The 23,543-nt window shown below is 48.3% G+C and overlaps 1 protein-coding gene and 1 pseudogene across 4 annotated transcripts in view; one reads left to right on the forward strand and one right to left on the reverse strand.

Annotated features, from left to right (window-relative positions):
* Positions 1-23,386, reverse strand: part of LOC138843813 (uncharacterized) — a 63,026-nt gene extending 39,640 nt beyond the window's left edge. For all 4 annotated transcript variants that reach the window (XM_070048944.1, XM_070048943.1, XM_070048942.1 and 1 more), the window contains exon 1: positions 15,273-23,386. In XM_070048944.1, coding sequence (XP_069905045.1) covers positions 20,308-21,051 — 744 coding nt within the window. In that variant the 5' untranslated portion in view covers positions 21,052-23,386 and the 3' untranslated portion in view covers positions 15,273-20,307. The remainder of the gene's footprint in view (positions 1-15,272) is intronic.
* LOC138843642 (RNA-splicing ligase RtcB homolog pseudogene) lies at positions 59-3,053 on the forward strand (annotated as a pseudogene).
* Positions 23,387-23,543: the final 157 nt, after the last annotated feature.

Here is a 23,543-nt window from a genome sequence, read left to right on the forward strand (position 1 = left end):
ACTTTTAGGGGATCTCCCCACGGGGAAAGGAACCTTTACTATTTCTTCTCCCCCTAAAATGGATCCAGAGCAATTAACCAATGTTACCGCAGTGAAGAAGTTTGGACCCTGCTGTCTCAGCCGTGTCCTGAGGAGGGTGCTAGTGAGCACCTGCCACAGGGCTGCTTTCCACCATCGAGAAACTTCCCAGGGCCGCATGGACCCCCCTCATGAGAGGGCACAGAGAGCAGAGACTCTACCAAAAGTAGACACCAACCTATCCCACTGCTGTTGATGTGATCGCATTTATCTAGCTTATCCTTTGACCTCCCTGATACAAAGAATGATCGGCTCAGTTCACAACCAACAAAGAAGAGATAGCCTGGCACTTCTCGAAGTAAAGTGCTTGAGAGTCCGTGGAATACTTGAAGATATACCTTCAAGTTAAGGCTCTTCAGAATAAGGGTATCAGCTTTATACATACATAACTCACTCTGTCTTCCTGGAAATTTAAAACTGGGAAGGAGGAAGGGTGTTCTTTTCCTGGGTGACTCACAGGCAGTACTCAATGTTGAGGTAAGAGAACGCCCTTCTGGGCCCAGCACTGTGGCTTTGCTGGTAAAGCCACTGCCTGCAGTGCTGGCATCCTAATAGACATCAGTTCCAGTCCCAGCCGCTCCACTTCTGCTCCGGCTCTTTGCTATGGCCTGGGAAAGCAAAAGAGGATGGGCCAGGTCCTTGGGTGACTGCACCTGCATGGGAGGCCGGTAAGAGGCTCCTGGCTTCAGAGCTCTTGGCCCAGCTCAGGCCATTGCAGCCATTGGGGAATGGGCCTGAGGATAGAGAACCTCTCTCTCTCTCTCTGTGTGTGTGTGTGTGTGTGTCTGCCTGCCTCTGCCTATCAAATAAATAAACTTAACAACAACAAAAAAAAGAGTATGCCCTAAATCCTGCATCTTAACAACTGGAAGAGCAGGTTGTTTTGGGGGATGCTTCAGTGTTCTCCCTTACCACTGATGGGAAAATAACTCTCCTGCTAGAAGCAGAATGCTCAGGCATAAAGTAATATTTGATTGGTGTCTTAAAGAATAGGAGACACCACGATTCTCCAACCAGTAACTACACAGAGACTTTTCTGGAACTGAATGAGGGACAACACCCTCATTCCATTTTGTACTCCACTCAGAGCCTACATTCTTTTGAAATTCTTTTATTAATTTAATTTTATTTAGGAGACAGAGAGAATAGGACAAAGCTCTCATAAACTGATTCACTCCCCACATGTCCACAATGATCAGAGTGGAAGCTGGGCACCAGGAACTCAATCCAGGGCTCCCACATGGGTGGCGGGAACTCATTACTTGAGCCATCATCTGCTGTCTCCCAGAGTGCCCATTAGCAAGAACCTGGAATCAGGAGCCAGAGCAGGGAACTGAACCCAGGCACATTGGTGTGGAATGCAAGCACCCTAACCCATGGCTTAATGGTTGGACCAAATACCTGCCCCCTTCGGATATTTTGAACAGAAAAATGTATTGCATCTATTGATAGCTTTGCCAAAAGGGGGGAACTAAAAGAAAAAGGAAATAAAAACTTCAGTGATTTAAAACCTAGAACAGATGACGAAAACCGTATCGTACATGATTTTTCTGATCTCTCCAAATCAGTTGGTGTGTACTAAGAAGGAGGGTCCCAGCATCAAACTTTAACTAAATAAGATCATAACAAAATATTAATAATATATCATCTCTAGATTTACCTTCCCACAAATCACACAATACTAAATCATATAAACATTTTATAAGTAGGTTTATTACAAAAAGCCACAGTACACACATCATTAATGTAAGTTAAACATGCTACTGTAATTGGTTTGGAGAAAATCAGAAACAACCCTGAAGTGTAACAGCCAGGTAGTTAAATACAATGAGATCCAGGAAGAGGTTAAAAGAATGAGATGAGCAGAGCCAGAAGCTTCCACCACCACTGTCGGCGTCAAGAGTTGTGCCTGTAATGATGAGCTCCAGCTCCTGGAAACCATCAGTAAAAACTGCTAGAGGATCAAGAAGGGCTTTGTGCGCAACACGCAAGCTGACGGAATTTTCTATGGGAATTTTCCGATGCTTTGGAGAAGTTGTCACTCAGGGTGCTGGTGGCAGCTTTCTGCCAGCTATAAAACAGAATGGCAGTGTGGCAACCCTGCCTGGGATTGTTCATCCATCTGCTGCGTGTCCTGATGTCTATTCAGGCTATGGGTTTGCTGCTGGGAATATTGCAGTCTTTGAGACAAGTGACCCTGAAGCAATGGTATCCCTGGTGGTGTTAGATTTGACTTTAGCTGTAGTGTCTGCTGATTTAAATGAAAAAGATGGCCAGCCTGTGAAGGAGCAACTTGCCCAAGCTGCATTTGACCACATCCCTGTTGGCATGGCATCAAAAGCTGTCATTCCAGTGACTGCCAAAGACATGGAGAAGGCCTTGGAGATATGTATGGACTGGTCCCTACAAGAACACTATGGTTGAAGATGAGATTTTCAGTGAGCATGCTGCTAAGAAAATGAGCTTCAACCATAAGGGACAAGTGTGCATGATGACCCACAGTGGCCACACAGGCATAGGCCACCAAGTAGCCTCAAATGCACTGGCAGTTGTGCAAAAGGCCAGAAAGACAGACAAGATTACAGTAAATGACCATCAGCTGGCTAGTGCTCAAATCACTTCTGCAGGTCAGGCCTGCCTAAAGGGAATGGTAGTGGCTGGGAACCACACCTGCTCCACTGCTCTTCCATGACTTTCTCAACTCACTGGGTATTGCTGTGGATTCGTTCTGAGAGGAAGAGTCATCACACAGACACCAGGAGTCAGGTGATAACGGGCCAGAGGTCAGCAGCCTGTAAACTCATTAATTTCAGCTGGTACAGCAGCTTATATAACAGGCAGCCAATCCAGTCAAGGGGCAGTTTATGCCCTAACCAATCACAGCCTGTTGCCAGGCAGGCTCCATTGCCAGGAGGGTTCCAAAGCCATTCCTGAGTAACTGACGCTCACTTGCCAGCGGCCACCTTGGCATGGCCTTCTCATTCCACCACATTTCCCCCTTTTCATTTATTTTTGAGCAACGGGAGGCATGATTCTTGGCCATACCATTGTTGACCCCATTTCCTTATGGTCTCCGTACGTGGCTGTGCCTGTCTTAGGTTGTCCCTCAGGGGATCTCACCCATCATTGACTAACCAGCCCTCAAAACAGGAGACTACAGGAGTGCTTGCTCAGAGGGGGGTAGGAATGAGGAACAATGGAAATCAGGAATGGTGTGACCGCACACAGGCTGTGAGCCATTTGAGTGGCTGACCAGAGCTAGTGGAGTATAAAGCAGTAGCGGATGTGGCTATGGGCAGTTCCTCAGGAAAGGATGATAGGGCAAGGGCTTGACACTCAGTAGCAGGTGCATCCGCTAACAAGGCGGACTCTCAGTCTTGTTCAGCTGGTTCTGGTTGACTGTCAGTTGCAGGCTTGATGTTTCTGGCTGGTACCCAAATGGGCTGCCCCGCATTCTCTGGAAAGACACAAGCATATCTTCGGCCCTTGTAGCAGAAGCCTTTCTATGGGTGTTGGTATCCAGGGCCTGAATTCTGCGTCTGCTCAGACATTAACGGCAAACATGTGGGTGGGATGGGGTCTAGCAGCTGCCCTTAGAGCCTGGGGTGCCCAGGGATGGCCACAAACATGGGGATCCTTATTGGGTGCGGGTGGGATGACCTCGCATGGGTTATCACCTCGAGGTCGTCTGAGTTCATCCCACATCTATTTGGGGGGTGGCTGACTAGGCACTGCTGCCTTCTCTGCTGTCCTGTCATTTTCACTGTCGGAGCTCTCTCCCCCTAAGTCATCAACTGTAGCCTGTGAGGCAGCGGCCTGGAGTGATAGGCTCTTATCACTCACAGATTCATTATGTTTGGTAATCTGGGTGAGCTTCTGAGAGGGGGGTATCTTTCCCATGTTTGAACACTTAAGAATGGCACACCACAACTCTAGCCAAAGGAAAGACACACACAGCACTGCTGCCATAACAAAACCAATTCCTAGCAACTCAGTGGCTGATGGCATTATGCAGGGGGTTCACTACGTTAGATGAACAGACAGTGGTGTATCAGATCCTAAGTAGGTCCTGTGCTTAGTGGGAGACTTCCTTATTTGTTAGGTCAAGGCTGTATGCACACACGTGTCTCTGGAGCATCACCTCAATACAGTGAAGGAAGATGACTTGGTTCTGAATTCTGGGATGATCAGTCCCTTATGTGAATTCACCTGGCGAACCAAAAGTAAAAGGAGGAGCCAAGAAGCGGCATTACGCTTCTGGGCGGTGTGTGCCTAACCTGGGATCACTTCAACCACGGACAAGGACAAGGAAAGGGATGTAGGAGGGGGTTCTGTGCTCACCCTCACTGAACTGAAGAGCACACAAAACAATGAGGGGCCTACTTGCTGATATCAAGGGGAGGGGACCTCGCCGAGTCTGACACGCTGTCTCTCAGTCACATTGGGCGCTAGAAGTTGCTGTGGATTTGTTCTGAGAGGAGGAGCGTGGTGGGGACAAGAGATGCGGAGTCACCACACAGACTCTGGGAGTCGGGAGAAAGTAGGCCAGATGTGGGGAACAACTGCCAGCAGGCTGGAAACAGCAAGCAGGCCATCACACTTGGGTTGATTGCCGTTATCAAAGTGTGGGACCTTGACCAAGGGCACCACTGGACACCACCAATGCTCACAGAGGAGAACTGGACTGAAAGGCGCTTCAGACACCAGATGCAAGACCCAGCAGGTTACAAAGTGTGCAGCTCTAACTGCTTCAGGAGCCAGTGCTGTAAAATAATCTTCCACAAGAATCCACGCTGCCCCCATTTAGGAAGGGAAGAATATGTTCCATTGTGCCACAGATTAGTAATAAAATCTATTAGAGGACTGGTGAAAGGAGTCAAGAAATGGCCTTGCTCTATCATATGATCTTTTTAAATATTTACTTTACTTATTTGAGAGACAGAGTTAGAGAGAGAGGGAGAGGGGCAGAGATGGACGGAGGGAGGGAGGGAGGGAGGGAGGGAGGGAGGGAAGGAGGGAGAGAGTATCTTCCAACCACTGGTTCACTCCCCAAATGGCTGCAACGGCTGGGGCTAGGCCAGGCCCAAGCCAGGAGTTTTATCCGGGTCTCCCACATGCATTCCAGGGCCCAAGCACTTGGGCAGTCTTTTGCTGCTTTCCCAGGTGCATTAGCAGGCAGCTGGATAGGAAGTGGAACAGCTGAGATTTGAGGGGCATCCCTAAGGACTAATGTCCTTACTATATGGAGCACTCGTACAAATCAATGAGAAAACAGCCTGTAATGCACTAGAGAACTATACAAAGACTATTAATAGAAATTTCCCAGAAAAGGAACACAAAAACTCTTATAAACACATTAATAGATGCCCAAGCTTCACTGACAATAAGATAAAAAGAACATCAAAATACCCCTCTTTTTAAAAATTATTTATTTTATTTGAGAGGCAGAGAGACAAGGAGAGACAGCAATCAATCTCCTGTGTGTGTATAATACTTTAAAAAGAAAACTCATGAACACACACAAATACACACAAGAACAGTTATGGATGGAGATTCAATCAATGACACTGAGACAACAGTGTTGCCACGTGGGGGGGGGTTCAACTTATACCTAAACATACTGCAGCAAAGTAAACTCTGGATGGATCAAATATTAGGGCCAAAAACAGAAAGAAAATTATAAAAACAATAGAAATGTCTGCAATGACTGGGCTGGGCCAGGCCAAAGCAGGGAGAATTTGACTGGTCTCACGTGTGGGTGGCAGAGACCCAACCACTTGAGTCATTACATGCTCCTGCCCAGAGTGTGCATTAGCAGGAAGCTGGAACTGGGAGCAGAGACAGGTCTCAAACCTAGGCACTCCAAAGTGGGATGTAGGCTTATTCAGCTGCGCCTTATCTACCAGGCCAAGCAACCACCCTGGTACCCCTTTCACCCCTAAGACTGGCAAAGATCCAAAAGTTTCATAGCACTGGCTGGTGACTAAAGGAAAACCTCAGTGGAGAAAAAAGTACTAATATCTATAAAAATTACAAATACACACATCGTTTGACCCAAGGATACTTGGAACTTGCTACACATGAATTCATACTTGGGCAAGATGATATAATATCAGGCTATCCATTGCTGTTTCTAAGAGCAAAGACTGAAAATAATTCAAATGGCATTCATTTGATTTATAAGCATTCATTAAAAAGAATTCATAGGCATTCATTAAAAAGAATATGGAGAATTTTTATGTACTTACAGTAGTCAATAAAACCTAAAATGCTACCGATTGTAACATGCATCTTGCTTTCATAATTGTTAAAATGTGAAAAAGTGTGCTTAGAAACAATGACATACAGTATATTCTCCAGATAATCAACTGAAAAAAGCAGCTTCAAAAGAGCAAGCACAGGATGCTACACATTCATATTTTAAAAAGTAAAAAACATTATGTTTCACACAAATACATGTGTGTGACACATATGCACAGCTCTGTAGAATGAGACACGTGGGGAGAACAAGGTGACCAAAAGACAGGGTGGGAAGGCGACTTCTAACTCTCTGGACTGAATCTAAATGTCCACTTCAGATCCCAATGTTGATGCCCTAAGGCCACTGTGATGGTATTTGGAGATGGAAGATGGTGTCTGTGTAAGGTCACCAGTGGGGTCCATAACAGCACTGCCTCCTGGATTAGTGCCCTTCCAAGCAGAGGAAGAGACATGAGAGCTCTCTCTACATGCATGAATGTAGGAAAGGCCTAGTGAACACACAGTGAACCAGTGGTTGTCCACAAGCGCCAGGAACAGGACCACACAGAAACACAGAAATACAGCCATCAATACCAAAGAAGTTAAAGGAAGAAAAACTCCCAGTAAAAGCTCTCAGGAAGTTCAAAGCATATATTAGAAATATCTTTGGGAAAATGGCAGGGCAAAGTTACTACTTATCAATAGTCACATTGAACATTAATGGCCTCAACTCTCCAGGCAAAAGACACAGATTGGCTAAATGGATTAAGGAACAAAACCCATCTATTTGCTGCTTACAAGAAACACATCTTACCAACAAAGATGCATGCAGACTGAAAGTGAAAGGTTGGAAAAAGATATTCCTTGCCAACAGAAACCAAATAAAAGCTGGCACAGCTATATTAATATCAGACAAAATAAACTTTAACACAAAAACTGTTAAGAGAGACAAAGAGGGGCACTATATAATGATCAAGGGTTCAATTCAACAGGAAGATGTAACTATTATAAATGTGTATGCACCTAATTACAGGGCACCAGTCTATTTAAAAGATATGTTAAGGGACTTAAAGGGAGACTTAGATTCCAATACAATACTACTGGGGGACTTCAATACTCCACTCTCGGAAATAGATCATCCGGACAGAAGATCAACAAGGAAACAGCAGATTTAATCGACACTATTGCCCAAATGGATCTAACAGGCATCTACGGAACTTTCAATCAGACATTTAAAGAATTTACATTTTTCTCAGCAGTGCATGGATCCTTCTCTAGGATTGATCACATACTAGGCCATAAAGCAAGTCTCAGCAATTTCAAAAGAATTAGAATCATACCATGCAGCTTCTCAGACCACAGTGGAATGAAGCTGCAAATTAGCAACTCAGGAATCCCTAGAGCATATGCAAACACAGGCATATGCTGAACAACATGCTCCTGAATGGACACTGGGTCACAGAAGAAATCAAAAGAGAAATCAAAAACTTTCTGGAAGTAAATGAGGATAACAACACAACACATCAAAACTTATAGGATACAGCAAAAGCAGTGTTAAGAGGAAAGTTTATAGCAACAGAGGCCTACATCAAGAAATTGGAAAGGCACCAAATAAATGAGCTTTCAATGCAGCTCAAGAATCTAGAAAAACTGCAGCAAACCAAACCAGACACAAATCTAGTAGAAGAGACATAATTAAAATCAGAGAAGAAATCAACAGATTTGAATCCTGAAAAAATTATAAAAAATCAGCCAAGCGAAGAGCTGGTGTTTTGAAAAAATTAACAAAATTGACACCCCATTGGCCCAACTAACTAAAAAAAGAAAAGACTCAAATCAATAAAATCAGAGATGAAAAAGGAAATGTAACAACAGACACCACAGAAATAAAAAGAATCATCAGAAATTACTACAAGGACCTGTATGCCAGCAAACAGGGAAATCTATCAGAAACGGGTAGATTCCTGGACACATGCAATCTACCTAAATTGAACCATGAAGACACAGAAAACCTAAATAGACCCATAACTGAAACAGAAATTGAAACAGTAAAGACCTTCCCCACCAAAAAAAGCCCAGGACCAGATGGATTCAGTGCGGAACTCTACCAGGCATTTAAAGAAGAACTAACTCCAATTCTTCTCAAACTATTCAGAACAATCAAAAGAGAGGGAATCCTCCCAAATTCTTTCTATGAAGCCAGCTTCACCTTAATCCCTAAGCTGGAAAAAGATGCAGCATTGAAAGAAAATTACAGACCAATATCCCTGATGAACATAGACACAAAAATCTTCAAAATTCTGGCCAGTAGAATGCAACAACACACCAGAAAGATCATCCACCCAGACCAAGTGGGATTTATCCCTGATATGCAGGGATGGTTCAATGTTCGCAAATCAATCAATGTGATACACCACATTAAAAAACTACAGAAGAAAAACCATATGATTACCTTAACAGATGCATTGAAAGCATTTTATAAAATACAACACCCTTTCATGATGAAAACTCTAAGCAAACTGGGTATGGAAGGAACATTTGTCAATACAATCAAAGCAATTTATGAAAAACCCACGGCCAGTATCCTATTGAATGGGGAAAAGTTGGAAGCATTTCCACTGAGATCTGGTACCAGACAGGGATGCCCACTCTCACCACTGCTATTCAATATAGTTCTGGAAGTTTTAGCCAGAGCTATTAGGCAAGAAAAAGAAATTAAAGGGATACAAAATGGGAAGGGAGAACTCAAACTATCCCTCTTTACAGATGATATGCTTCTTTATTTAGGGGATACAAAGACCTCTACTAAGAGACTATTAGAAGAGTTTGGCAAAGTAGCAGGATATAAAATCAATGCACAAAAATCAACAGCCTTTGTATATACAGGCAATGCCACGGCTGACAGAGAACTTCTAAGATCAATTCCATTCACAATAGCCACAAAAACAATCAAATACCTTGGAATAAACTTAGCCAAGGACATTAAAGGATTCTATAATGAGAATTACAAAATCTTAAAGAAACAGAAGAGGATATCAAAAAATGGAAAAATCTTCCATGCTCACATGTATTGGAAGAATCAATATCATCAAAATGTCCATTCTCCCAAAAGCAATTTAAAGATTCAATGCGATATGAATCAAAATACCAAAGACATTCTTCTCAGATCTGGAAAAAATGATACTGAAATTCATATGGAGACACAGGAGACCTCGAATAGCTAAAGCAATCTTGTACAACAAAAACAAAGCCGGAGCATCACAATACCAGGTTTCAGGACATACTACAGGGCAGTTGTAATCAAAACAGCATGGTACTGGTACAGAAACAGATGGATAGACCAATGGAACAGAACAGAAACACCAGAAATCAATCCAAACTTCTACAGCCAACTTATATTTGATCAAGGATCTAAAACCAATTCCTGGAGCAAGGACAGTCTATTCAATAAATGGTGCTGGAAAAACTGGATTTCCACATGCAGAATCATGAAGCAAGACCCCTACCTTTCACCTTACACAAAAATTCACTCAACATGGATTAAAGATCTAAATCTATGACCCAACACCATCAAATTATTAGAGAACATTGGAGGGCTGGCGCTGTGGCTCAATAGGCTAATCCTCCACCTGCAGTGCCGGCACCCGGGTTCTAGTCCCAGCAGGGGCACCAGTTTCTGTCCCGGTTGCCCCTCTTCCAGGCCAGCTCTCTGCTGTGGCCCAGGAGTACAGTGGAGGATGGCCCAAATGCTTGGGCCCTGCACCTGCATGGGAGACCAGAAGAAGCACCTGGCTCCTGCCTTCGGATCAGCGTGGTGCGCTGGCCGCAGCGGCCATTGGAGGGTGAACCAACAGAAAAGGAAGACCTTTCTCTCTGTCTCTATCTCTCTCTCACTGTCCACTCTGCCTGTCAAAAAAATAATAATAAATAAAAAAAATTTAAAAATAGAGAACATTGGAAAAACCCTGCAAGATTTAGGTACCGGCAAAGACTTCTTGGAAAAGACCCTGGAGGCACAGGCAGTCAAAGCCAAAATTAACATTTGGGATTGCATCAAATTGAGAAGTTTCTGTACTGCAAAAGAAACAGGAAAGTGAAGAGGCAACCGACAGAATGGGAAAAAATATTTGCAAACTATGCAACAGATAAAGGATTAATAACCAGAATCTACAAAGAGATCAAGAAACTCCACAACAACAAAACAACCCACTTAAGAGACGGGCCAAAGACCTCAATAGACATTTTTCAAAAGAAGAAATCCAAATGGCCAACAGGCACATGGATCACTAGCAATCAGGGAAATGCAAATCAAAACCACAAAGAGGTTTCACCTCACCCCAGTTAGAATGGCTCACATTCAGAAATCTACCAACAACAGATGCTGGAGAGGATGTGGGGAAAAAGGGACACTAACCCACTGTTGGCTGGAATGCAAACTGGTTAAGCCACTATGGAAGTCAGTTTGGAGATTCCTAAGAAACCCGAATATAACCCTACCGTACAACCCAGCCATCCCACTCCCTGGAATTTACCCAAAGGAAATTAAATTGGCAAACAAAAAAGTGGTCTGCACCTTAATGTTTAGTGCAGCTCAATTCACAGTAGCTAAGACCTGGAATCAACCTAAATGCCCATCAACAGCAGACTGGATAAAGAAATTATGGGATATGTACTCTTTAGAATACTATACAGCAGTAAAAAAAAAATCCAGTCATCTGCAACAAAATGGAGGAATCCTGAAAACATCATGCTGAGTGAAATCAGCCAGTCCCAAAGGGACAAATATCATCTGTTCTCCCTGATCGGTGACAATTAACCGAGCACCAAAAAGGAAACCTGTTGAAGTGAAATGGACACTATGAGAAACAATGACTTGATCAGCCTTTGACCTGATTGTCGATGAACAACTTAATATTTTATGACTTTTACTATTTTTTTCTTCTACTTAATACTATTGGTTGAACTCTAATTAACACTCAATTATTCTTAGGTGTTTAAATTTAACTGAAAAGTGATCTCTGTTAAATATAAAAATGGGAATAAGAGAGGGAGGAAAGGCACAATTTGGGACATTAATGGTAGAGTTAGAAACGTGCCAGAGGATTCCAATTCAATCCCTTCTTGGTGGCATATACCAAAGCCATCTCACTAGTCCAAGTGATCAATTTTAGTTCATAATTGATCATAATGATAGGTCTAACAGTCAAAGAGATCACATAAACAAGACTAGTGTCTGCTAATACTAACTGATAGAATAAGGAGAGAACAATGCAACATGGGAAGCTGGATACACAGCAGACTCATAGAATAACAGATGTCCTAAACAGCACTCTGGATCAGAATTAGCCCTTACAGCATTCGTATCTGGATGAGGAGATCAAAACACTCAGGAAAAAAAAATGACCTAAATAAAAGATCTCTGCGAGTGAGATCCCAGTAGAAAGAACTGGGCTCCATCAAAGAAGGAGGTACCTTTCTCTGAAGGGAGGAGAGAACTTCTAGTTTGACTATGATCTTGTCTAAATAAGATAGGAGTCGGTGAACTCAAAAGGCTTCCATAGCCTTGACAACTCATGACAAGAGCCTAGGGAGATTACTGACGCCATAAACAAGAGTGTTAATTTGTTAAGTCAACAACAGGAGTCACTGTGCACTTACTCCCCATGTAGGATCTCTGCTCTTAATGTGTTGTACAATGTGAATTAATGCTATAACTAGTACTCAAACAGTATTTTACACTTTGTGTTTCGGTGTGGGTGCAAACTGTTGAAATCTTTACTTAATATATACTTTAGTATATATTTGATCTTCTGTATATAAAGAGAATTGAAAATCAATCTTGATGCGAACTGAATGGGAGAGGGAGCAAGAGATGGGAGGGTTGCGGGTGGAGGGAAGTTATAGGGGGAAAAGCCATTGTACTCCATACACTGTACTTTGGAAATTCATATTTATTAAATAAAAGTTAAAAAACGTTTTTAGGATCAAACTTTTAACTCTCATAATTTGTCACTATCTTTGAAAATTATATAAGTAATAAAGTTTTTAAGTTGGAACCCAAGAGAATAAATCAAACTCCTTAATTTCTGTGAAAAGCAAGAGTGCATTGCTATCTTCTATGAATTCTAATGATCAGAAATTAGCATTTGCCATAAGAAGATGTGCTTGTATACTTTCTAGGGGTATTTAGTTATGTCAAAAATTGTAAGGCTGGTCCCATTTACAAGACTACCTTATGACAAACTCTAAGCAAAGTATTTTAGTGAGTGTCCAATTCTTACAAGTAATAACAGGATTCCACTGTGTTTAAAATCATATAGAGCAGGCATTTGGTCTAGCAGTTAGGCTACCAGTTAAGATGCTCACTTCCCACATCAGACTGTTTGAGTCTGATGCCCAGCTCCAGCTCCTGACTCCAGCTTCCTGCTAACAGAGTCCCTGGGAGCCAGTGGTGATGGCTCAAGTAACTGGGTTCCCACCACCCACACAAGTTGAGACACCAGCTTCTTTCTTCAGTTCCCACGCTGGCCCAGCCATTGCTAGACACTGGGAAGTGAACCAGCAGTTGGGAGCTTGCTGATTCACTCTGCCTCTCAAATAAATAAATACGTAATTTTTTTTAATTCCCCTTTCCAAAAGCAAGTATTTTATTAATTTGAGAGTACATGATGTTGCATTAGAACATGAGTTCTGATTAAGAAGTGCTGTGTTTTATCTTACTGAAATCCAAGCAGAAGGATGTAAATTTCAAGCTCAAACCAGAGTCTGTTCCATTGCTATGTCAATTAACAATATGCAGACATAAAATCTTGCTGCTATAAGTGAAGAGATTGTGCAATAGTTCCCTTCAGGGTTCCAGGGGATTCTGATCTAAGCCTGACAGACAAGTTACTGCTGGTTTGCTTTACCACTCAGAGTTAGAATAATTTCAACTACTTAGAAGTTCATCAAACTTGGGAACTCACTGAATAACTTACCTTATTTTTCATGTTATTTCTTATGACATTAATACATACTCATTACTGACAAATCTGGAAAACATTTAAAGGAAAGCCTAAAATAGAAAATGAAATCATTCCTATCCATAGAAGCCAGAGTTTATATATATATATATATATATATACACACACACACACACACACACACAGAGTGTATATTTATATGCATGTACACTCTAGAAATGAGACCAGGATATTTATAGTTTTATAGCTTTTTTTTTCATTACTTAGAAACCTATACTAGCAATCCCTATGCTAACTAGGGCATGCTGTAATATAATAAACCAATCTCTGCAGTAGGCATTCAGATTGCCTTTGGTTTTCCCATCTATGTGACTGTAACAATCATGCACTATAGCCAATGCTGAGATGAGTATCTTCAAATGTAGTTTTCTTATGCATCCCTGACTCTCTCCCAAGGGTAAATTCCTAAAAGTGAAATAGTCAGCTGAAAGAGAACATTTGGTAAATCTGGTATAAGCTGCCAACTTGCCACATTATGCATTACTAATCTTCTTCACATTGTTTTCTAATTAGCTGAGGCCACAGAAGCATCTGTGAATGAAACAAATGACCTGTCTATACTGCTTAAGGAAACTACACATTACCCAGGCATAATGGGCCCACAAAAGCTGTGCCTGTACAGACAAGTGCACACACACTGATTCGCCAGGGGCACCGGGGTGTGGACAGAGCACAGGCCACTGGATCTGGCTTGGAACTGCAGCTCCACCAATGACTGCTTGTGTGGCCCTGGACGGCTTGCAGTTTTCTCAGCTATCCACCGCAGGTCTCTGTGTCCACATCTTTCGGCAGATTCGCCACATAAAGGCATCTGGCACTGCAGACTGCTCTCGCTGAAGTGCCGTGGCCCAGTGAACAACACAGCTTTAAGTCCCACCCCGCCTGCTACTCTGTGGATCCTAGGAAAGTCCCTTGGATCTCTCAGAGATATTTTCTTAATGAAATGCTCAGCTCGTACACCTGTAGTGAGGAATAAATGAGGTCATAAATATAAAGCTCCAAGCACATGCGAGGCACTTTAGTCATTCTGGTTTTTTTTAAGTGGGTTTCACACCCACAATGAGCCAGAAGGCACAGGATGACCAGTCTGTCCAGGGAGCGTGTTGGGACGCAAAGCCCTGAAGGCTGAGCATTCTCCACGGCAGTACCTAAGCCTTCTCCTTCCAGACGGGAGGCTGACTTGACCAGATCTGCACACCAATGTGCACACTGCTATGTCTTCGGTACCACGTGAGGTACCGACATGTGAGCACACTGACAACGTTCCCGAACCAGACGGCCAGGAAGGAGAAGTGGCAGCTCAACACTTCCGGAAACTACCAGTGTTCGTGGGTAAATGGGTTTAAGAAAAAAACTTCCTTTTCCCCCTTCATCCTAGTTTACACATTCCACCCAAGCCAGGATGTCGTGTGGTTTCACCGAAATCGTTCCGTAACACTTTCTATTTCTTTTTGCAAAGGCAGCTCTGGAGACGCCTGGGGGCACCACCTGGCTACGTCACCACCCAACACACTGGCTCCCAACTCCGTCCACCCTACAGGACTCACACATCAGAACCAGCAAACAAGAACCCGAGCCGCGGGCCCTGCGGCCTCTTCCGGAATCCCGTCCCAGGCCACCCGCCGCTCTGCGGGGACAGATGCGGGAGTCGGCGTGCCCGCACCCACCGTCAGCACCGGCGGCACGGGGCCGACCCGAGAGCGCGGCCCCGGGAACCGCTCCGCAGGCGGGCACCGCGCGGTCGGCTCGGCCCGGCCCGGCCCAGCAGAGGCAGGCAGAGGCAGGCGCCGAGCGCCCCAGGCCGCCGGCGGAGAGACCGACCCGAGCGCCGCGCCCCGCACGCGCAGGCCCGCCCCGGCCTCGCCAACGACCCAGAGCCAGGCCGACCCGCTCACGCCGGGCCCGCCGCCGCCGCCGCCGCCGCCGCCATACCTTCTCCTCGCCATCGTAGATGCGCACCCCGCGCTGCTGGATCACCAGGGTCTCATTAAGCTCCAGGAGGCCGCTGGTCCACACGAAGCGGTCCATGGCCGACGCTAAGCCGGCCGCCGCCACTCGCCAGCCCGCCCGCCTACGCCGGCGCCGGCGCTCCCGGCCCGCGAGTCCTGCGCCAGGCGGACGGCGGCGCCCCCTGGCGGCGAGCGTGGCGGAGGTCGCCTTCCAGGGAGGGTGGGCACGGGAAGGGGGGGCGTGTGCGGCGCTCGAGGGCGTGGAGGCGTGCGTGTCGCGCCCCCTGGCGGTCAGTCCGCCAATGGCCTTTTAGACCCTTGCTGGGCAGCGCGGTCCACCCCATCCTAAGCCCTCAGCGTAGAGGGAGCCCACACTGTAGCTTGGACTTCTTATTGTCCTTTACGCCTGCGTATCCGTAGCAGTTTTCTTGTCGGTGCCTGTCATTTCATTAAAGGCTATAATTTTTTCTTCAAATGAGAATTGATGGCACGATTTTTTTTTTATACAGCTGCGTTAAGTCCTTGTGCTCCTTTTCCTTTTCCCTCCTAAGATCGCTTTCATTTAAACATTTCCAGTATTAATACAGACATCCTGAATTTACTCTAGGCTGTATTTCAACATAGAGCTCCCATAATGTATCTGTTGATTGCTGCACACAAAACCCATCCGTGGCTTGCACCTCCCCCACCTCAGGCTTTCGACCCTGCTTATGTATTTTACAATCGTAAATGAGCTACGAATATTTGACTGTCTGCAAGTACCATCTGTTTTCCTCCTTAGGATTCTATTCTTAGAGCCGATTATGTATTGGAGACATATTTAGCCAGAGTGAAGTGTCACCAGCAAACTGGTCTTTTGCAGGCCAGGTAGCCCCAGCTATGTTACACATTATCATTTCTGTTCATTTCTGCTACTTGACCGTTATTTTTTAGTTTTTCATTTGCTGGTGAGGCTATTTCTTTTTTGGAGATTTATTTATTTATTTGAAAGGCAGAATGACACACAGAGAGAAGGAGAGGCAGAGAGAGAGAGGTCTTCCATCAGTTGTTTCACTCCCCAAACGGCCCCTTTTGGGGCTGGAATTGGGCCAATCCAAAGCCAGGAGCCAGGAGCTTCTTCAGGGTCTCCCACATGGGTCCAAGAGCCCAAGGACTTGGGCCATCTTCCACTGCTTTCCCGGGCAATAACAGAGAGCTGGATCGGAAATGGAGCAGCCAGGACTCAAAACTGGCACCCATATGGGATGCCAGCATGCAGGCAGTGGCTTTACCCACTAAGCCACAGCTGGTGCTTATAGCCCCAAGGCTATTTCTTACTTTAAAATTTCTTTGTTTATTTGACAGGCAGACACACACACGGAGAAAAGAGAAATGGACAGAAATACAGGGAGAGCTCCCAAGAGACCAGCACCGGGCACAGCATGTGAAACCACCACCTACGGGGCCAGCGCTGTGGTGCAGTGGGTTAAAGCCCTGGCCTGAAGCGCCGGCATCCCATATGGGAGCTGGTTCACGTCTCGGCTGCTCCACTTCCTATCCAGCTCTCTGCTGTATCCTGAGATAGCAGTGGAAGACGGCCCAAGTCCTTGGGCCCCTGCACCCGCGCGGGAGACCCAGAAGAAGCTCCTGGGCTCCTGGCTTCCAATCGGCACAGCTCTGGCCGTTGCAACCATTTGGGGAGTGAACCATCAGATGGAAGCCTCTCTCTCTCTCTCTCTCTCTCTCTCTCTGTCTCTACCTCTCTGTAACTCTTTCTGTCTTTCAAGTAAACAAAAATTAAATCCTTTAAAAAAAAAAAAAAAAAAAACCTACAGCACAGGATGAGCACGTGTTGGAGTCCCAGCTGCTGGGCCTCCAATCCAGCTCCCTGCTGGTGTGCCTGAAAAGGCAGCAGAGGATGGTCCAAGCTTTGGCCTGGCACCAGCCTTGCCATTGAGGCCATTTGGGGAGTGAATCGGTGGATGGAAAATCTCTTTCTCTCTGTCTTAAAAATAAATCTTTAAACACACACACACACACACCCTCACACCCTGTGGTGGGCTCAAAAGAGGAAGAGGACAGGGCTGGGCATTGTGGCATTACCAGTTAAGCCACTGCCTGCACAAATTCAAGTCCTGGCTGTTCCACTTCAGATCGAGCTCCCTACTAATGCGCCTGAGAAAGCAGCAAAGATGGTCCAAGTCCTTGGGCCCCTGCACCTGTGTGGGAGACCCAGAAGAGGGTCCTGGCTCCTGGTTTCGGCCTGGCCCAGCCCTAGTTGTTACGGACATTTGCGGAGTAAACCAGAGTAGAAGACATTCATTCACTCATTCTTTCTCTCTCTCTCTGTCTCTCTCACCCGAGCCGCGGGCCCTGCGGCCTCTTCCGGAATCCCGTCCCAGGCCACCCGCCGCTCTGCGGGGACAGATGCGGGAGTCGGCGTGCCCGCACCCACCGTCAGCACCGGCGGCACGGGGCCGACCCGAGAGCGCGGCCCCGGGAACCGCTCCGCAGGCGGGCACCGCGCGGTCGGCTCGGCCCGGCCCGGCCCAGCAGAGGCAGGCAGAGGCAGGCGCCGAGCGCCCCAGGCCGCCGGCGGAGAGACCGACCCGAGCGCCGCGCCCCGCACGCGCAGGCCCGCCCCGGCCTCGCCAACGACCCAGAGCCAGGCCGACCCGCTCACGCCGGGCCCGCCGCCGCCGCCGCCGCCGCCGCCATACCTTCTCCTCGCCATCGTAGATGCGCACCCCGCGCTGCTGGATCACCAGGGTCTCATTAAGCTCCAGGAGGCCGCTGGTCCACACGAAGCGGTCCATGGCCGACGCTAAGCCGGCCGCCGCCACTCGCCAGCCCGCCCGCCTACGCCGGCGCCGGCGCTCCCGGCCCGCGAGTCCTGCGCCAGGCGGACGGCGGCGCCCCCTGGCGGCGAGCGTGGCGGAGGTCGCCTTCCAGGGAGGGTGGGCACGGGAAGGGGGGGCGTGTGCGGCGCTCGAGGGCGTGGAGGCGTGCGTGTCGCGCCCCCTGGCGGTCAGTCCGCCAATGGCCTTTTAGACCCTTGCTGGGCAGCGCGGTCCACCCCATCCTAAGCCCTCAGCGTAGAGGGAGCCCACACTGTAGCTTGGACTTCTTATTGTCCTTTACGCCTGCGTATCCGTAGCAGTTTTCTTGTCGGTGCCTGTCATTTCATTAAAGGCTATAATTTTTTCTTCAAATGAGAATTGATGGCACGATTTTTTTTTTATACAGCTGCGTTAAGTCCTTGTGCTCCTTTTCCTTTTCCCTCCTAAGATCGCTTTCATTTAAACATTTCCAGTATTAATACAGACATCCTGAATTTACTCTAGGCTGTATTTCAACATAGAGCTCCCATAATGTATCTGTTGATTGCTGCACACAAAACCCATCCGTGGCTTGCACCTCCCCCACCTCAGGCTTTCGACCCTGCTTATGTATTTTACAATCGTAAATGAGCTACGAATATTTGACTGTCTGCAAGTACCATCTGTTTTCCTCCTTAGGATTCTATTCTTAGAGCCGATTATGTATTGGAGACATATTTAGCCAGAGTGAAGTGTCACCAGCAAACTGGTCTTTTGCAGGCCAGGTAGCCCCAGCTATGTTACACATTATCATTTCTGTTCATTTCTGCTACTTGACCGTTATTTTTTAGTTTTTCATTTGCTGGTGAGGCTATTTCTTTTTTGGAGATTTATTTATTTATTTGAAAGGCAGAATGACACACAGAGAGAAGGAGAGGCAGAGAGAGAGAGGTCTTCCATCAGTTGTTTCACTCCCCAAACGGCCCCTTTTGGGGCTGGAATTGGGCCAATCCAAAGCCAGGAGCCAGGAGCTTCTTCAGGGTCTCCCACATGGGTCCAAGAGCCCAAGGACTTGGGCCATCTTCCACTGCTTTCCCGGGCAATAACAGAGAGCTGGATCGGAAATGGAGCAGCCAGGACTCAAAACTGGCACCCATATGGGATGCCAGCATGCAGGCAGTGGCTTTACCCACTAAGCCACAGCTGGTGCTTATAGCCCCAAGGCTATTTCTTACTTTAAAATTTCTTTGTTTATTTGACAGGCAGACACACACACGGAGAAAAGAGAAATGGACAGAAATACAGGGAGAGCTCCCAAGAGACCAGCACCGGGCACAGCATGTGAAACCACCACCTACGGGGCCAGCGCTGTGGTGCAGTGGGTTAAAGCCCTGGCCTGAAGCGCCGGCATCCCATATGGGAGCTGGTTCACGTCTCGGCTGCTCCACTTCCTATCCAGCTCTCTGCTGTATCCTGAGATAGCAGTGGAAGACGGCCCAAGTCCTTGGGCCCCTGCACCCGCGCGGGAGACCCAGAAGAAGCTCCTGGGCTCCTGGCTTCCAATCGGCACAGCTCTGGCCGTTGCAACCATTTGGGGAGTGAACCATCAGATGGAAGCCTCTCTCTCTCTCTCTCTCTCTCTCTGTCTCTACCTCTCTGTAACTCTTTCTGTCTTTCAAGTAAACAAAAATTAAATCCTTTAAAAAAAAAAAAAAAAAAAACCTACAGCACAGGATGAGCACGTGTTGGAGTCCCAGCTGCTGGGCCTCCAATCCAGCTCCCTGCTGGTGTGCCTGAAAAGGCAGCAGAGGATGGTCCAAGCTTTGGCCTGGCACCAGCCTTGCCATTGAGGCCATTTGGGGAGTGAATCGGTGGATGGAAAATCTCTTTCTCTCTGTCTTAAAAATAAATCTTTAAACACACACACACACACACCCTCACACCCTGTGGTGGGCTCAAAAGAGGAAGAGGACAGGGCTGGGCATTGTGGCATTACCAGTTAAGCCACTGCCTGCACAAATTCAAGTCCTGGCTGTTCCACTTCAGATCGAGCTCCCTACTAATGCGCCTGAGAAAGCAGCAAAGATGGTCCAAGTCCTTGGGCCCCTGCACCTGTGTGGGAGACCCAGAAGAGGGTCCTGGCTCCTGGTTTCGGCCTGGCCCAGCCCTAGTTGTTACGGACATTTGCGGAGTAAACCAGAGTAGAAGACATTCATTCACTCATTCTTTCTCTCTCTCTCTGTCTCTCTCACCCGAGCCGCGGGCCCTGCGGCCTCTTCCGGAATCCCGTCCCAGGCCACCCGCCGCTCTGCGGGGACAGATGCGGGAGTCGGCGTGCCCGCACCCACCGTCAGCACCGGCGGCACGGGGCCGACCCGAGAGCGCGGCCCCGGGAACCGCTCCGCAGGCGGGCACCGCGCGGTCGGCTCGGCCCGGCCCGGCCCAGCAGAGGCAGGCAGAGGCAGGCGCCGAGCGCCCCAGGCCGCCGGCGGAGAGACCGACCCGAGCGCCGCGCCCCGCACGCGCAGGCCCGCCCCGGCCTCGCCAACGACCCAGAGCCAGGCCGACCCGCTCACGCCGGGCCCGCCGCCGCCGCCGCCATACCTTCTCCTCGCCATCGTAGATGCGCACCCCGCGCTGCTGGATCACCAGGGTCTCATTAAGCTCCAGGAGGCCGCTGGTCCACACGAAGCGGTCCATGGCCGACGCTAAGCCGGCCGCCGCCACTCGCCAGCCCGCCCGCCTACGCCGGCGCCGGCGCTCCCGGCCCGCGAGTCCTGCGCCAGGCGGACGGCGGCGCCCCCTGGCGGCGAGCGTGGCGGAGGTCGCCTTCCAGGGAGGGTGGGCACGGGAGGGGGGGCGTGTGCGGCGCTCGAGGGCGTGGAGGCGTGCGTGTCGCGCCCCCTGGCGGTCAGTCCGCCAATGGCCTTTTAGACCCTTGCTGGGCAGCGCGGTCCACCCCATCCTAAGCCCTCAGCGTAGAGGGAGCCCACACTGTAGCTTGGACTTCTTATTGTCCTTTACGCCTGCGTATCCGTAGCAGTTTTCTTGTCGGTGCCTGTCATTTCATTAAAGGCTATAATTTTTTCTTCAAATGAGAATTGATGGCACGATTTTTTTTTTTATACAGCTGCGTTAAGTCCTTGTGCTCCTTTTCCTTTTCCCTCCTAAGATCGCTTTCATTTAAACATTTCCAGTATTAATACAGACATCCTGAATTTACTCTAGGCTGTATTTCAACATAGAGCTCCCATAATGTATCTGTTGATTGCTGCACACAAAACCCATCCGTGGCTTGCACCTCCCCCACCTCAGGCTTTCGACCCTGCTTATGTATTTTACAATCGTAAATGAGCTACGAATATTTGACTGTCTGCAAGTACCATCTGTTTTCCTCCTTAGGATTCTATTCTTAGAGCCGATTATGTATTGGAGACATATTTAGCCAGAGTGAAGTGTCACCAGCAAACTGGTCTTTTGCAGGCCAGGTAGCCCCAGCTATGTTACACATTATCATTTCTGTTCATTTCTGCTACTTGACCGTTATTTTTTAGTTTTTCATTTGCTGGTGAGGCTATTTCTTTTTTGGAGATTTATTTATTTATTTGAAAGGCAGAATGACACACAGAGAGAAGGAGAGGCAGAGAGAGAGAGGTCTTCCATCAGTTGTTTCACTCCCCAAACGGCCCCTTTTGGGGCTGGAATTGGGCCAATCCAAAGCCAGGAGCCAGGAGCTTCTTCAGGGTCTCCCACATGGGTCCAAGAGCCCAAGGACTTGGGCCATCTTCCACTGCTTTCCCGGGCAATAACAGAGAGCTGGATCGGAAATGGAGCAGCCAGGACTCAAAACTGGCACCCATATGGGATGCCAGCATGCAGGCAGTGGCTTTACCCACTAAGCCACAGCTGGTGCTTATAGCCCCAAGGCTATTTCTTACTTTAAAATTTCTTTGTTTATTTGACAGGCAGACACACACACGGAGAAAAGAGAAATGGACAGAAATACAGGGAGAGCTCCCAAGAGACCAGCACCGGGCACAGCATGTGAAACCACCACCTACGGGGCCAGCGCTGTGGTGCAGTGGGTTAAAGCCCTGGCCTGAAGCGCCGGCATCCCATATGGGAGCTGGTTCACGTCTCGGCTGCTCCACTTCCTATCCAGCTCTCTGCTGTATCCTGAGATAGCAGTGGAAGACGGCCCAAGTCCTTGGGCCCCTGCACCCGCGCGGGAGACCCAGAAGAAGCTCCTGGGCTCCTGGCTTCCAATCGGCACAGCTCTGGCCGTTGCAACCATTTGGGGAGTGAACCATCAGATGGAAGCCTCTCTCTCTCTCTCTCTCTCTCTCTCTCTGTCTCTACCTCTCTGTAACTCTTTCTGTCTTTCAAGTAAACAAAAATTAAATCCTTTAAAAAAAAAAAAAAAAAACCTACAGCACAGGATGAGCACGTGTTGGAGTCCCAGCTGCTGGGCCTCCAATCCAGCTCCCTGCTGGTGTGCCTGAAAAGGCAGCAGAGGATGGTCCAAGCTTTGGCCTGGCACCAGCCTTGCCATTGAGGCCATTTGGGGAGTGAATCGGTGGATGGAAAATCTCTTTCTCTCTGTCTTAAAAATAAATCTTTAAACACACACACACACACACCCTCACACCCTGTGGTGGGCTCAAAAGAGGAAGAGGACAGGGCTGGGCATTGTGGCATTACCAGTTAAGCCACTGCCTGCACAAATTCAAGTCCTGGCTGTTCCACTTCAGATCGAGCTCCCTACTAATGCGCCTGAGAAAGCAGCAAAGATGGTCCAAGTCCTTGGGCCCCTGCACCTGTGTGGGAGACCCAGAAGAGGGTCCTGGCTCCTGGTTTCGGCCTGGCCCAGCCCTAGTTGTTACGGACATTTGCGGAGTAAACCAGAGTAGAAGACATTCATTCACTCATTCTTTCTCTCTCTCTCTGTCTCTCTCACCCGAGCCGCGGGCCCTGCGGCCTCTTCCGGAATCCCGTCCCAGGCCACCCGCCGCTCTGCGGGGACAGATGCGGGAGTCGGCGTGCCCGCACCCACCGTCAGCACCGGCGGCACGGGGCCGACCCGAGAGCGCGGCCCCGGGAACCGCTCCGCAGGCGGGCACCGCGCGGTCGGCTCGGCCCGGCCCGGCCCAGCAGAGGCAGGCAGAGGCAGGCGCCGAGCGCCCCAGGCCGCCGGCGGAGAGACCGACCCGAGCGCCGCGCCCCGCACGCGCAGGCCCGCCCCGGCCTCGCCAACGACCCAGAGCCAGGCCGACCCGCTCACGCCGGGCCCGCCGCCGCCGCCGCCATACCTTCTCCTCGCCATCGTAGATGCGCACCCCGCGCTGCTGGATCACCAGGGTCTCCTTGAGCTCCAGGAGGCCGCTGGTCCACACGAAGCGGTCCATGGCCGACGGCCTGTAGTTTCATGGTCAGCTGTGTTGGTGGAGACATTTCCG

The sequence above is a fragment of the Oryctolagus cuniculus genome, chromosome 9 (genome assembly GCF_964237555.1).
Source record: "Oryctolagus cuniculus chromosome 9, mOryCun1.1, whole genome shotgun sequence".
Lineage (NCBI taxonomy): Eukaryota > Metazoa > Chordata > Mammalia > Lagomorpha > Leporidae > Oryctolagus > Oryctolagus cuniculus.